The 16,002-nt window shown below is 36.6% G+C and overlaps 1 protein-coding gene across 2 annotated transcripts in view; it reads left to right on the top strand.

Annotated features, from left to right (window-relative positions):
* The window catches only part of MYOM1 (myomesin 1), a 153,800-nt gene that overhangs the window by 44,636 nt on the left and 93,162 nt on the right, over positions 1 to 16,002 (top strand). For both annotated transcript variants that reach the window (XM_031946590.1, XM_031946591.1), the window contains exons 7-11: positions 516 to 604; positions 775 to 837; positions 2,017 to 2,181; positions 4,238 to 4,399; positions 14,042 to 14,183. In XM_031946590.1, the coding sequence (XP_031802450.1) occupies positions 516 to 604; positions 775 to 837; positions 2,017 to 2,181; positions 4,238 to 4,399; positions 14,042 to 14,183 (621 nt within the window). The remainder of the gene's footprint in view (positions 1 to 515; positions 605 to 774; positions 838 to 2,016; positions 2,182 to 4,237; positions 4,400 to 14,041; positions 14,184 to 16,002) is intronic.

Below are 16,002 nucleotides of genomic sequence, written 5' to 3'. Positions count from 1 at the left end.
TCTCTCTCCAAGGACAGAGAAAACTTCTTTCTCTTCAGTACCTTTAACAAGGTACAAATTGCAACCTCAGAGTGAAATCTGGATGGTAGAACTTGAAGAGAATGGAACAGTTGAAGTTAGTCTGCTTCCAGCTGGGCTAAGCTCTAGTCACCAATTATTTATGCTTCTGTGTGAGGATGCTCAGGGACCACTAGACAAAGAAGCCAATGCATGCTGGGGCAGTCTCACTTTGTCTTCTAGTAGCAATGATAGGTAGCTGCTGGAGCAAGACTGTTCACCCTCCCCCCCATACTCTTCTCCTGGGTACCATCCTTACAATGAATATCCTTTTAGCTTTATAAAGGATCCTAATTAGCTGGATCAGAGACATTAGCCTTAATACCACCACCCCAGAGCCATTTGTTAGATTCTCATTTGTAATTTCCCCATGTTAAGAAAGAGCTCTTTAATCTCAAAGCTACTAATTAAGAGGAGTGTTGATATTATGACTAATCATTTGCATAATGTTCTTTCAGATGTGATTTTGAAGACACTGCTCAGTATCGGGCTTCTGCTATGAATGTTAAAGGAGAACTCTCTGCTTATGCTTCCATCGTAGTAAAGAGTAGGTTTGCAAAAAATTTTAATTTTAGTTGCTTATTAATATATCATCTATATGCCTACATGTATATATATATGCATATATATATATATATACATATGATAAAATGTTAGATGAATGGTGGTGGGAAAAGCACATCACTTATTTTCACACTTTCCCCCTCTGTCTCCTAGGATACAAAGGAGAGTATGATGAGACTCGTTTCCATGCTGGAGCTTCCACCATGCCCCTCAGCTGTAAGTTTGCTAAATTTTTTCTTCATTTAAAATTCATTCAAAACCTCAAAAGTAAACTGATAGTACAGAATTTTCAAAAAAAAATATGATTGCTAAATCACACATTAAATTGCATTTTTAGCAATATTATCATTGGGTGTCTGTGACTTTTATTTTTTGAGATTCTCTTGGTTGGTTTCTTGCTTTCTCCAAGTGCTGTAGAATTCCATTAGAACTCTGATGGGCCTTGGTGGCCCATTCTTGTAATCCCTCTAACTTTTATTGAGGAGGCTGAGGTTGGTGCACAGCTTGAGTGTAGGGCTCTGACAATTGGGTGTCTATATTAAGTATGGTATCAATACAAGGAGTCCCCCAAGAGCTGAGGGTCCCCAGGTTCCCTAAGGAATTAAAGTACTGAGAAGTTATTGTACTTCCAGCCTAAAGGGTGGGGAAAAAAGAGACAGAGAGAAAAGACAAAGACAGAGGCACAGAGAGACAGACAGACAGATGGATGGACAGACAGACAACAGACTGACAGACAAAGAGATAAAGTCAGAGAGAGACAGAGATAGAGACAGAGACATGGGGGATGGGGGTAGGGAGTGATGATTCAATCTGTAGCACATCTGAATCCATGGTATATCATGACCCCTTATTAAGGATTTTCCTGTAGTTAGATGTATATAAAGATAGCTTTCATTGGTACAGGAACTCTCAGGTGAGAAAACTACCTCAGTCAAGGAAGAATAGCCTCTTCTATGTGACATATAGTTTTCAAGGGTTCCCTAGGGCCTTGAGAGATTGAGTCACTTGCTGGCGGTCACTTAGCCAGAATATGTCAAAGATGGGACTTGAACTCAATTTTCTTGACTTCAAAGTCAACTGTCTAACCTGAGAATACTGCCCCTGAACTAATGCTGAATAGTTTTTGTGTTATTTTGTTTTAATGTTAGAGGAAGGACTCAGTGACCTCTGAGGTACCATCTGGCTTTCTAGCTATGCTCCTTAGATCTTTGGGATGTTGATGTCTAGTGAGCCTTTGAAGTTTGCTTCCCCTTCAAACAAGTAATTCTATCAGTCTTATCAAAAGCTGCCCCAACTCCTTCATTCTTCTCCAATTAAAATTCTTAATGCCATTTGGACAAGATAAAATAAATGACCACATTTTTTCCTTTTTGTTTTGCTGTTATTTTGGCTCAGTTGGTGTTACCCCATATGGCTTTGCTTCCAAGTTTGAAATCCACTTTGATGACAAGTTCGATGTATCTTTTGGAAGAGAGGGCGAGACAATGAGTCTGGGCTGTCGTGTTGTTATTTGCCCTGAGATTAAACATTTCCAGCCAGAAGTTCAGTGGCTCAGAAATGGTGAGTGTAAATCCTGACAACTCTCTTCAGCACTTCTTCATAAGCAGGTAAATCAATGCTGGTTTCCAAGATCTGGCTTCACAGCATGAGGGCAGCCCCGAGAAAAGGCTGAGCAGCTTGAAATAAGGAATGGACAATGAGTGACAGCACACCCTGAGCATTCATTTGCTGCAAACCTAGATCACAAATCTCAGATCATATTTAAATATGTGAGATGTGTTTTCACTAATGGAAGATGCACATCTGTTTATGTTGGCCTTCTCTACTTTCAGTTGAAACGGGAAAAATTACTAGCTTTTAGGAAAATGTCCTCCCTACTCAGTTCCATTTGCATTTAGATGAGAGCAGACCTGAGAGAGTCCCATGGATATTCTGAGCCAATCAGAAGGTTCAGGAATGAAGATAACCATAGAAAATAAGAGATATGAAGAACATAGCACTCACTCATTTTCTCTAACTTTCAAGTATTAAACCTTTTTACCTTTAGAGATTTCAGTGAAATTCTCAGAAATTTATTCTGTCTAGGCAAGAAGAATATTAAAAACTTGTTCAATCAATTAATTAGCCATCATTTATTGAGAATTATAATGAAGCTACTGTCATAGAATATGTAATGCTGATCACCTTGGCTCCCACTGCCTGATAGCTGGATGTGTTAGATTTTTACCTATTTTCCTAACAAGGTTCTCTGGTACCTTTAAGGAATCTGGGGATTTCTAAGTTCTCTGCTATTGATTCCCCCCAAGTATGGAAGGTAGTCCCCTACATTACAGTTACACTTTACTACAAACAATTAAATTAGCTTTTACAGAGAAATATTTACTTCAAAAGATATAATCACAAATATACATGTTCCCTTTAACATATGGATGGTATAACTCCCTCTCCTTCCTTACACCTGGGGAAGAAAAAGCAATTCATTTCATAGTTTAGCTTGTTTTCTGTAGAGCACAGTTCCAGTTCCCAGTCCAAAATCCCACTCAGGTTCAAGGCCCAGGTACTTTTGTTTCTTAGGGTTTCTATGCCAGGATGGCTGACTGTACCATCTCATCTGCAATACTGACTCCAACATCACCATGAGTCCCTCTAGCACCTGAAACTGAGGACAAACAGCACAGAACAGAAGCAAACACCCTCCCGACCCATTTATTGGAGTCCAGGGGGAAAAGAGAGACAGCTATGGAGGATAGCCCTATTCTCATCATTCAATTCACAGTGTCTTTGCTGTGGGACCTTCACCTTCTGAACACAACAGATCAGAGTGACCGTAAAAGAATGCAATATAAAGAGGATGATGGAAATGAGCACAGAAAGAGTGAATAGTTCAGTCTTGCCAGTTTTAAAGATGCAAGCAGTCCATCAAAGGAGTATTCTTCTATCCATGGGTCAGATGTGTACTATGTTGAACAAACTGACCATGCTCAAAAGCCCCTCAATGGGCATATCCATTTTAGAACTGGTCATAGAAACCCTAGGGAAGCAGAGTACCTTGGGTCATAAACATTAAGGCTGAAAGGGACCTTGGGGAATTATCCCCTCATTTTATAGTTGAAGAAACTAATGTCTAGAGAGTTGAAGTGATTAAATTGAAGACACATAAGTTGTAAGCTATAAAACAGAACGGAACCCAATTTTCTGCTGTTTTCCCCTGTTCTACAGTTGTAGAATGTCCAAAACATTCAGACAATTCTTTAATTGATATAACATATCCACTTCCCTACCCACTAGACCATGCCTTATAATAAAGATTTAAAAAGAATGGGGGAAAAACAGTTTGGCAGTCAATGACTCAGTCAACAAGCATTTACTAAATGTTTACCATGTGCCAGGAATTATGCTAAACACTGGAAAGAAGTATTCCAGGGGTAGAGTGAGCTTCCAGCATGAAGAGGTTTCTCTAGCATAATAGAGAAAGTCCCAGGGAGATGAGTGAGCAGTACATCAACCAGGTTTGATAGGACATGCAATATTTTCTACCTTAGGGAGTTCTTATAGAAACCCAATAGTGTGTGACTATAACAAAATCAACTTTTCTGCTTACATTTTTGTTTTCCAGGGATACTTGTTTCTCCATCAAAATGGGTTCAAACACAATGGAGTGGGGATCGAGCAACATTGACCTTTTCTCATCTCAATAAAGAGGATGAGGGACTCTACACCCTCCGTGTGCGGATGGGAGAATATTATGAGCAATACAGTGCATATGTCTTTGTTCGAGGTAAGAGACGATAATTTTAATGCTACTGATGTCAGTGTAATTTGCATATGCTCAAGGCTACAGTAGAATTCTGGTGATGGTCTATTTTAAGGAGCTCTTTGAAAATATTGCCAGAAAATTAACTAGATGCCCCTCAGTTGGGGAATGGCTGAATAAGTTATGGTATATGAGTGTAAAGGAATAATATTATTTCATAAGAAATTGTGAACAGACTGGTTTCAGAAATGCCTGGAAAAACTTATAGAACTGATACTAAGTGAAGTGAGCAGAACCAAGTGTTGTTTCAGTTTTTCCATACCTCCTCCAACATTTGTCTACTTTCCCTTTTAATTATTTTAACTAATCATTTTGCCTTTTTTTCCCCTTGTGGATCCCATGTTGATGGCCCATATCCCACCTCTGTGAACTGAGGACTCAGAATAAGTGCTCATTAGTAGCACAGTACACAATAACAAGATTATGTCATGATCAACCATGATGGACTAGCTCTTTTCAACAATGAGGTGATCCAAGGCAATTCCAATAGATTTGTGATGGAAAGTGCCATCCACATCCAGAGAGAGTACTATGAGACTGAATGTGGATCAAAGATAGTTGTTTTTTGTTAGTTTGTTTGTTTCCTTTCTCATGTTTTTTTTCCTTTTTGATCTGATTTCTTTTTTGGCTTACCTTGATGAATATGGAAATATGTTTAGAAGAATTCCATGTATTTAATCTCTATCAGATTTCTTGCTGTCTTGGGGAGGGAAAAGAGGAGGAGGAAAGGGAGAAAAATTTGGAACTCAAGGTTTTTTCAAAAGTGAATATTAAAAACTATATTTGCATATATTTGGAAAAATAAAATACTATTAAAATAAGATAAAAAATGCTGTCAGATAATGTGAACATGGGAAAGATGGAAAGACTTTTGTAATGTTTGCCACCAGTATAGTCACTTGATACACTGTCACCTATGGAAAGCCGCTGAGAAAGCCCAAAAGTAGATTCTTATGGCTTTTATCATGGCCTTCCTCATTCACCAACTTAGTAATACTTATAGTACTAGTTCAGCTCACTATATAACGAGTACTAAGGAGGAAAAAAGTCTTGATTTGTAAGTACTACAACAAATTCTTCCATCTTGAGCCAGAGTTAACATAGAACAGCAGAGGCTTTGCCCCAGATACAAACATCTGAGGGTCAAGATTAAATTTCATGTTCCCTTCTCCCAAAAGAGCTATAATGTTACCCTTCTTTCCTCCCCTTTACGAGACTAGTTGCTATCCAAAAGTATTTCAGATCCTCCTTGCTATTCTATTGGGTCCTAACTATCTGGTGTCAACTGCTCCTAACATGTACCTACCTATTTTGAGGCTCCAGTTCACAGAGGTGGGATATCTGGCATCAGCATGGGATCAACAAGGGGAAAGAAGACAAAATGATTGGTTAAAATGATTAAAGAGGAAAGTGACATGTTGGAGGGAGTGTGGAAAAGATGAAACACTAATTTATTGTTTGTGGAATTGTGAATTGATCCAACTGTTTTAGAGAGCAACTGGAATTTTGCCCAAAAAGTTATTAAAATATCTATACCTTTTTATAGCTTTTTATTTACAAGATATATGCATGGGTAAATTTTTCAGCATTGACAATTGCAAAACTTTTTGTTCCAATTTTTCCCCTCCTTTCCCCCACCCCCTCCTCCAGATGGCAGGTAGACCAATACATGTTAAATATGTTAAAGTATAAGTTAAATACAATATATGTACACATGTCCATACAGTTATTTTGCTGCACAAGAAGAATAGGACTTTGAAGTAGTGTACAATTAACCTGTGAAGGAAATAAAAAATGTAGGCAGACTAAAATAGAGGGATTTGGAATTCTATGTAGTGGTTCACACTCATTTCCCAGAGTTCTTTTGCTGGGTATAGCTGGTTCAGTTCATTACTACTCTATTGGAACTGATTTGGTTCATTTCATTGTTGAAGAGGGCCACATCCATTAGAATTGATTATCATATAGTATTGTTGTTGAAGTATATAATGATCTCCTGGTCCTAATGCCTATACCTTTTGAAGCCTTTGAAGCCTCCTCTCTCTACTATTTCTATTGTGTCTTCTTGAAATCCTGTCATGGACCTCCTTCCATCTTCTGGGACTCCCTGAAATCTTCTTCTTCTGAAGACATTATGTCTCTTTGCATTCTCCAAAATTGATTGCATTTCCATCACATTCCCTAGCACATAGAGTTAGATAAAAGAATTTGGTATCCTCCAGACTCCAAAATGTTACTTTCAGACTACCTTTTCCCATCATCATAAAGTAGCCTTAAAGTTTACTTCCAGATCCTTATTGCTAAGATCTCTAGACCTTTAGTTTGCTCCCCTTCCTTCCAAAAAAGTTCAATACCCCTTCTAATGACCTGAATTTTCAATTCCTTGACTTGTTCAACTCTTGTGAATTTTGTCTCCATTCGACACACAGACACACACAGAAAGTTATACCTTTGAAACTTTTTTCAATCTTCATTCTTCTTGATATCTTTAAAGTTGTCTTTCACTTCCTTCTCCTAGATTTGTCCCTTCTAGGTTTTCATGATCCTGTTTTCCCTTACTTTTCTTCCACCTGTCTGGTAGGTATTCTTTCTCCATCTACTTTGCCAGATCTTTATCCAGCTTATACCCACTAAACATGGTAGTCTTCCAAAGATGCTTTTCTTCTTCTCTTCTTCTATACCTTGTTTGGTGATTTCATCGGCTCCCTTTAGTTCAATTGTCATGACTCTACAGGTGATTTCCTGATCTAGTCCTACTCTTTCTCCAGTTCCACATCTCAAACTAGATATTTTATAAGCATTTCAAACTCAACATATCAAAATATAACTCAATGTCTTTCCTCTCAATACTGTGTCAAAAATATGGACATTTTAGTTAATTTCTTTGAATAATTCCAAATTACTTTTCAGAATGGTTGGACTAGTTCTCAGCTTTACATTGTTGGTGGACTCATCAAATAGTTAACAATTCTATTTTCACCTACCATACATATATTTTGAAAACCTAAATTGTTTGGCTAGTTCTGTATCCAAGTTATTTTATTTTGACAATTCCTTTTCATCCTCATCAGAATTATTTTTAACCTTGGTAGAAATAAAAACGTAGTGTACTCTGCATGGGTCATTTAAAATTTTCTCTTGTTTTTTTGTTTTTGTTTTCTATGACAGTTCTTAGCTCTTGTGGTTCACTCTCATGGCTAATGGAGGACTAATCCTAAGCAGGCTTTTCCATTCTTTCTCATGACATCATGTTACTGGTTTGCTTGCTTGGCAGCGTGGCATTCTTAATTACCATATTCTTGTTAAAACTCTACTTCAAACAGAAACTATCCTCAGCTGTTGTCTAGGGGAGTCTTATATAGAAATCCAAATTCCAACCATCTCTCACCCCTTCCTTTCTCTTCTTTCTTCTACTTGTTCTTCTGGAATTCTACCAAGTTCTACTTCTCTGCCTTCCCAGAATTTCCTGCCTCACTATTTCTTCAAAGTTCCTCTAAAATGCCTCATTTGTGCCAGATTATCTTCCTCAGCTGCAAAAAATAGCCAAGTATCTCCTATATTCATATAATGTTTTCAGAAACTTTTTTTTTGCATTAAAAAATTCTCTAGTCCATTTCTTTTTAAATGAATACTAAATCTGGCTCAGCTGTTTAAGGCAGCTGAGGCTTATGTTGCTAATTCCAAACACTCTTGTTTTCTTGGATCTATGACCACACCAAGAATGGCACCACTTTGCTAAGGTAGACCAGACTTCACAAGTTACTGACAACAGCCTGGCCTGCACTGTGTGGGAAATAAAAGTAAGGCAGAAATCGTGGAAATTTGAAGTGAAGTCATAAACACAAGTTTGCAAGCCCACAAAAGAGGAAAAAATGGAAGCAGTCATAGCTCATTGGTTCCAGAATATTCTAAAAAGAGTATCTTCTTGCTTATTTTTGCTAGTTGCTAATATAAGTAACACAAGGCACAAACAATCCAGAGTTTTAATGGCCATGTTAATGGTAAATTTAGAAAAAAGAATAAGACTTTTTTATTATTATTATAGCTTTTTATTTACAAAATATATGCATGGGTAATTTTTCAACATTGATCTTTGCAAAATCTTTTGTTTCAACTTTTCCCCTCCTTCTCCCCACCCAGAATAAAGCTTTAATAAAAGTTTTTCTCTACATAGAATTAATTTTGAAAACTGGCTAAATTTTCAAAATTTTCTATCTAATGAGCTGCATGAGACAATCTATCTAAATCAGTTATTCCTGATCCAAAATGGGACAGCATCTATCAACTAAATTTGTTTTTAACTTGTGTATTTTTGTCACTTACAAAATAGCTTCTCAGCTACCATGAGGAGTATCTGTGAATTCCTGTTCCACTACTACATACAGAAGAATAACTAATTGATATTTGGCTGAGATTGTACAATTTTAGTGTTGCTCATAGGAAAGTTTCACTGTTATAGCTTAAGCAATTAATATTCACCAGTACTATATATGTGTCAGCCACATGAGGTTATGCATACTACTTCCAACTTAGTCTTAAATCAGTTGGTCTTTGGAAAAGCCAAAAGGCTAGATGCTCATGGGCAATTCAAATTCACATTTGCTATCCCTAAGCATGTCAATTATTTCTTTTCCCTACACAAATTCCTGCCCATCCTTGCTCCATCCAGGGGCAGGGCTTATAGCATAGGATAGTGAAAAGTTTTATTGAGTTCAGGTTAAAAAGTACCCCTACATAGTGCTGCTGGCTAAAGGCCTGTTGACTGACAACAGATCTGGATCAGGGCAGAAACCTGGACTTTTCTGTAGCAAAAGATATGAACAAAAACAAATTCTGAAAGAACCAGAGACAGAAAGGGAAGTAGGCTGCAGAATTGGGCAATAATAGGCTCCAAGATAGGAGATGAAGATCAGAGTCATGGGCCAAAGCAGTAAATAAGCCACACAGGAAACAAGTCAGGTCAAAAAAAGGTTTCTGGAGCAGCTGCAAAGAACCCAGAACAACTTTTTGCCAATAGCTAGGGAGGAGCTTCTGCAGTCTTTAAAACTAGGACACTAAGCATGACCCTTTTTCCTAATCTTCCCAATAGAAGGGATAGGTGGTGGCAAGAATAAGGGGTAGGGGCTGCTGTTGCTGCTGCTAACTTCTTCAATCTTCCAAATGAAAGCTTTATTTGGACCTACAATGGACATGGTAAATGAATAAACCATGATTGTGTCCAAAAAGTCACCTGGTGACAAATTGCAATCTGTGCTTTTAAAATAGTTCCACTGAGTCCTCAAATCATTAGAGTAATAACAACAAGCATCTATTAAATACTTACTTTGTGCCAGGTACTGTGTTAAAGGGAGAGATAAATGATGATAGAAAGACAAAAGCAGTCCTGTCCTCAAGGAGTTTGTAGTCTAATGCACTAAATGTAAACAATTGTATCCATACAAAATATACGGGACAAATGAAAGATAATCTCAGAGATGAGGCACTAATATTAAGAAGGACCTTACTGAAAGACTTCTTATAGAAGGTACAATTTTATCTTATTCTTGAAGGAAATCAGAGAAGCTAGGAGGCAGAGATGAACAGGAAGATAATTCTAGGCATGGAGTTTCTTGTATGAGAAACAATGAGACCAGGATTACTGGATGTTAGAGTAGGTGGGAGGGAAAAAAAATTTAAGAAGACTGGAGTGGAGTAGAAAGGGTCTGTGTTAAAAGTCAAGTGGTTTGAAAAAGAATTTAGATGGTGAACCAGCCCTGAAGTCAGGAGGATTTGAGTGCAAATCTGAGCTCAGACACTTAACATTTCCTGGCTGTGTGACTCTGGGCAAATCACTTAACCCCAATTGCCTCAGCAAAAAAAAGAAACCAGTTTGTGTTGGAGATAACACTCATAAAGCATTGCTAATTATTGGTAGCAGTAGATACACAATAGTGATATAGAACTTGAATTCTTAATTAACTCTGTTCTATTGTTACCCAGTTCCTTCACTTGATATTCTTTTTTTCCCCTTTCTTTCTTTCTTTTTTTTAAATAGGAAAAGCAGGATGCTGTCCCAAAGCTGACTAATCTTTTTCTCTGTTAATTATACCTGTGGAAACTTGGCATTCAAACTAATAAGGTCATATTCTTGGAACCACCAATCATTTGATGGCAATATATAAATATTAAGAACTAGTACTGTCTTTATGGCAGATATGGAAGTAAGTTGATGGAGAGATAGCTCGTCTTGAAAATGGAAATAAGTTGTGGGCATAGGAAACATAGTGATGAACTATATCCATGTCATCTATATCCATATCTAAATCCTTATCTGAATCTATATCTATACCTATATATAGATAGATAGATATAATCTATATCTATACATATATATGAATTTAGATCTAGATTTATATCAACTTCTATGCCTATATCTGTATTTATTACATGGGGTGCAGTGAGAATTGTATCAGAGTATAGAATGCAACAGTATGTGTACAGACAAACAAAAAGTAGCCAAGAATCTAATGATTTTGAAGATAATGAACTGGTTACATTAAAGGTTTCTAGGCCCAAATTGGGCTGCCAAATGGACTTCTTTAGTTAAGCACTGAGAAGTTGGGATTTGCTCAGGGACACTTGTTACAGGCTGGACTAAAATCACATCAATAGAGTCTAGGTCTTCATTATGTAGTGGATAGAGCAGAGTACCATGTCTCCTATGAAATTGATTGAATTCATTAAGTTGACAGATTTTTGTTGTATTTCTAACTTCTTTAGACAAAGCACTAGAATACTGATGTATTGAATGATACTGAAATATGGAAAGAAAAAAAAACAAAGAACTCCTGGTTCTGCTATTAGCTTGATTTAATACTTCGAATAAATCATTTAACTTCTCTGGAGTTTATTTTCTTTGTGGGTAAAATGATGGGCTTGGAGAAGGTCAACAGATTTTTCAGATATGGAACAGATCTTAGAGCTTCTTTCTTATTTTACATTTGAGGTGCCTAAGTTTCAGAGAAATTAAGCAATTTGCCCAGTCACATCTAGGAAGTGGCAAGTTGCAGCCTAGAAGTTGAATTTAATTTTTTGCTAATTTTCTGTGCTAATTTTCTTATCTTTCCACCAAGACCCTTTCTAATATCCTGCTGTTTGAATATTTCTAAATTGTTATCAAACATTTTCCCAATTTAGAAAAAATCAATGAAATGTAAAAAGATCTGAGAAAAAGAAAATGTTTGCTTAGTTAATATTGTTCTGCCTTCAGTATGTGGCTCCTTGATGTCTTAGCTCCTTATAAACTTGTAAAGAGAATAACCAAATGTTAAAAGGAACTGTCAAAGGGGCTAGGTGTCTCCAGAGAAACCATGACTTCAAGTCTTAAGGGTTTCTGCACAAGCTTTTTGGAAAGGTTACAGAGTTTTAATTTCTATTTCCTCTTCTTCTGAAAACACAATCCTAGCTCATGACCTCAACTGAGCCAGGATTTACATCACTCCCTATGAAGGAGTATCCTATTTCATAAACAGTCATAGGCCTTCATACAATCCTAGACTTTTACTGTGATCAGATCAGATAAGCTAGACTGTTGGTATTGCTTCAGAAGTCTTTTCTTAACCACAGCTAACTTGGAACCATTTTATTTCAATGAATATATTTTCTTTTATCTTCCAAAATTAAAATGTCAGCTCTACTGATAGGCAAAACTCCAAGGTTCAAAATACTGATTTGAATAAGCTTCCAAAAGGAAAAGTAGGGTTAGTTTTAGTTGCCTTTAAAAAAAATCTCTATCATCTAAATTATCAAAATTATAAAACTTCATCCAACTCTGGGGTGTGCCTGCACTTGTAGTTTGCACTTTGTTCTCAAAAACAACAGTGATATGGGAAGATGATGCCATGACATGCAAGTGAATTGGATTTAAGTGAAGGAGGGCTGTGCAAAATCACCTGCTTCACTCCATTTTGGTTCAGTGCTCAGCTATAGATCAGAACAACTGGAGATAGCCTGGGATGAAATGGGAGATCTTGACTTTTTTAAGCTAAGCTCTTTAATAGGTCTCAGTTTGGACTGAGGCAACATCATTTGATGATTAAGGCTAGGTAAGAAAGAAGTGGGGCAAAAAAATGGCCTTTTTTACTTAGTAAAAAAAAAATCAGTCTGCAAGGGGAAGTACCTCAGAGTTCTGGCCAAAATAGAAAAAAAAAATTATTAGTTACATTCATTGTGAGTCAATCAGGGCCCAAGGATCAAGTGGGGCTTGATCTGAAAAGTTTTGTTGGCTAATCAATGAGAACCAGAGTGATTTGGATTTAAGGTATGGTCCTTAAGAAAGAAGTTTAGCCTGTGATCCCCACGACATCTTTTGAGGTTTCAGGGATCAAAATTTACATTACTTTGGGCAGAATATCCACAGGAAGAGAAAGAAAAGAAGAAAAAGAGAGAAATGGAAAGAGAGGGAGGGAAAGAAGGGAGAGACAGAGAGACAAAAAGAAGGGAAGGAAGGAAGGAAAGAAGGAAGGAAGGAAGGAAAGAAGGAAGGAAGGAAGGAGGGAGGGAGGGAGGGAGGGAGGGAAGGAGGGAAGAAAGGAGAAAGGAAGGAAGGAAGAAAAGAGGGAGGGAAGGAGGAGGGAAGGAAGGAAGAAAGGAAGGAAGGAAGGAAGGAAGGACGGACCATGACAAGTTGTGGTAGAAAAGAACCACCATCAGATTGCTGTTTCTATGTTTCTAGACCTTATATTTTCTCTCTCTCTTTTACTGAGGCAATTGGGGTTAAGTGACTTGCCTCGGGTCATACAGCCAGGAAGTGTTAAGTGTCTGAGACCAAATTTGAACTCACAGGCTGGTGCTCTATCTTATATGTTCTGAATATATACGTGTGTGTGTGTGTGTGTGTGTGTGTGTGTATGTAACATATATACATTATTCTGCTGACAGAATGAAAGATCGTTGAGGGCAGTAACTGTTTCATTCTTGTCTCTGTAACTCCAGTCTATAGCACAGAGTAGGTGCTTAATAAATATTTATTGAATGATTCTAAGAGAGAATCCAATGTTGATTTAAATATTTCTTTCCAGGAAAGGAAGAGTAATACTCTCCATTGTAAGTAAAAAGATTACAAGGTAAAAGCTTGATATGACAAAATATAGGCAAAAAATTCAATATATATGTTAATACATTTAAAATAATGTCCATAATAAGAATTTTGGCTATAGATAGACTTTAATTAGGCTTCAGTTGGATTTAGGAAGATCTTAGTTCAAAATCAACTGAGCAAGTCACTTAACTTGTTTGCCTTAAGTTTCCTCACATATAAAATGGGAATAATAATAACAGCAACACCCAGGCTTGTTGTGAAAAGCAAATGAGATAATAATTGTAAAATGCTTAGCACAATGCCTGGCATATAGTAAACACTATATAAAAGTTTGCTGTTATTGTTATCATCATTACTATTCTAATTTGCCCTATAATTATGTAAAATATGGTCATTTATTCCATTAACATGATGCTTCAGGGGTTTCATTACTCATATTAATGGACTTATGTGTAATTAATGCTTTTAGTTATATTTAGAGTAACCTAGAGAGACCTTTAACAAAAATAATGACCTTTCCTGTATAGATGCAGATGCTGAGATCGCAGGAGCTCCTGCTTCCCCTCTAGATGTGGTCTGCTTGGATGCCAACAAAGATTATGTCATCATCTCTTGGAAACAGCCTGCTGTGGATGGAGGGAGCCCAATTCTGGGCTATTTCATTGACAAGTAAGTCAGTGTTCTGCATGAAGTCATCTTGAGTCCTCAAGGAGTCAGGAAGACTCATGTTTTAATTGGCTATACCATCTGCAATGTGAAGCATTTTTATTTGACTACCTTTTGATCATGTAAACAGCCAGTGTCAAGCTTTCTAAAGATAGACTTTAACTCTGATTTAAATCTGATTAACTCTGATTTCAAGTTTCTTCAATACTTGAATACAAAGGTTTTTAACCTGGAGTTGATAATGATGGTTGCTAATGTTTATATAATGATTTAATGTTTATATAATGATTTAAAGTTTGTAAAGCATTTTTATATATGTTAAGTTATTTGAATTCAGTGAGGTTGGTGCTATTATTACTTCCATTTTATAGATGAGGAAAGTTAGTCACAGAGAGGTTAAGTGATTTGCAATAGTAATAATAACTGATATGATGATAATAATAGTATTACTATATTACTTTAAGTGCCTTTAAGGTTTGTAAACAGTTTATGGATATCATTTTATCTTATTCTCACAATAGCTCTGTGAGGTAGATGTTATTATTGTTTTCATTTTAAAAATTAGGAAACTGGGGCAGAGAGAGGTCAAATGACTTACACAGGATGACATAACTAATAAGCATCTGAGACTGGATCTATCCTTACATATTCCTGTCTCTCAGTCTAGGACTCCATCCACTGTGCCACTTTGTTGGGGACCACCTAAGGCAAGATTTGAAATAATGTCTTCCTGACTCTAAGTCTTGCACCCTAGACACTCTATCACCTAGCAGCCATGGTCTACAGATAGATTTCAAGGGGATTCATGAATTTAGATGGGAAATATATATACACATATCTCATATATACACACATATACTCAGACACATAGATCTTTACTTTCATAAACTTTTGGCTGAAATTTAGTATTTCTTTAAATTATAAATTAATAACAAAATTATTCTGACAGGGGATCTATAGATGCAATCAGACTGTTAAAGGAGCTCATGACACAAAAAGAGGTCAAAAAAACTACTTAATAGATCAGTGTTCTTATCTATATAGATACTCTTTTCAAAGAGTGCAAATCACAAACCATCCGTAGCTCCTCATCCTATGGAAAAAAAAATCCTATTTTATTCATATCCCCCCATAGATCCTCAAGAAACAATGCATTCAATATGCGAAAGGCTTTCCTTAGGTCTTTAAAAAAACATTCTGTAAGTATCAGTGTAGCACCAAGCTCTCCATCATTCACAATTGCTACATGGCTAGCTTGCCTCCTTTTTCTGATCAGACGTTTATTGGATATCATAGTTTATGTAATGCCATTATTGATAATAAAATGCTCATTTGCATTCACCATGTATTTCTCAAGTGCCCTTCAAGTGACTCAATTTTGATTTTTTGGATATTGTAGTCTTTCATTTTTCATATCCCTATTACATTTCCAGAATAATACCGATGTTATAAGGATGGGGTTTTGTTTCAGAGAGCAGCTTGTAGTCATTGAAAGAGCTGTGTACTTTCCCAAATTTTCCTCCTATTCAGTTTTGGATCCAGCTGATTGTCCATCTGCAGTGCATGTCCAAGATATGTAAAGTAAGAGACTAACTCAGTTGACTGCCCATCCAATCATAGATCATCATCTGGATATGTAATTTGGCAAACATTCTATAAATCTGTGCATTTAATTGAAGCCACTTTGAAGATTAAATATTTGGATTGGGTGTCAGAAGAAATGAATTATTTGCCAGGTGGCTTTGGGAAGACACTAACTTCTCTGTATCTCAGTTTAATAGGCATGTAAATCTATATTTATATTATGTGTGTAGTTTAAATA

Source organism: Sarcophilus harrisii, chromosome 1 (genome assembly GCF_902635505.1).
Source record: "Sarcophilus harrisii chromosome 1, mSarHar1.11, whole genome shotgun sequence".
Lineage (NCBI taxonomy): Eukaryota > Metazoa > Chordata > Mammalia > Dasyuromorphia > Dasyuridae > Sarcophilus > Sarcophilus harrisii.
The sequence above is the reverse complement of the archived record's forward strand: the minus strand, read 5'-3'. Positions and strand labels throughout refer to the sequence as shown.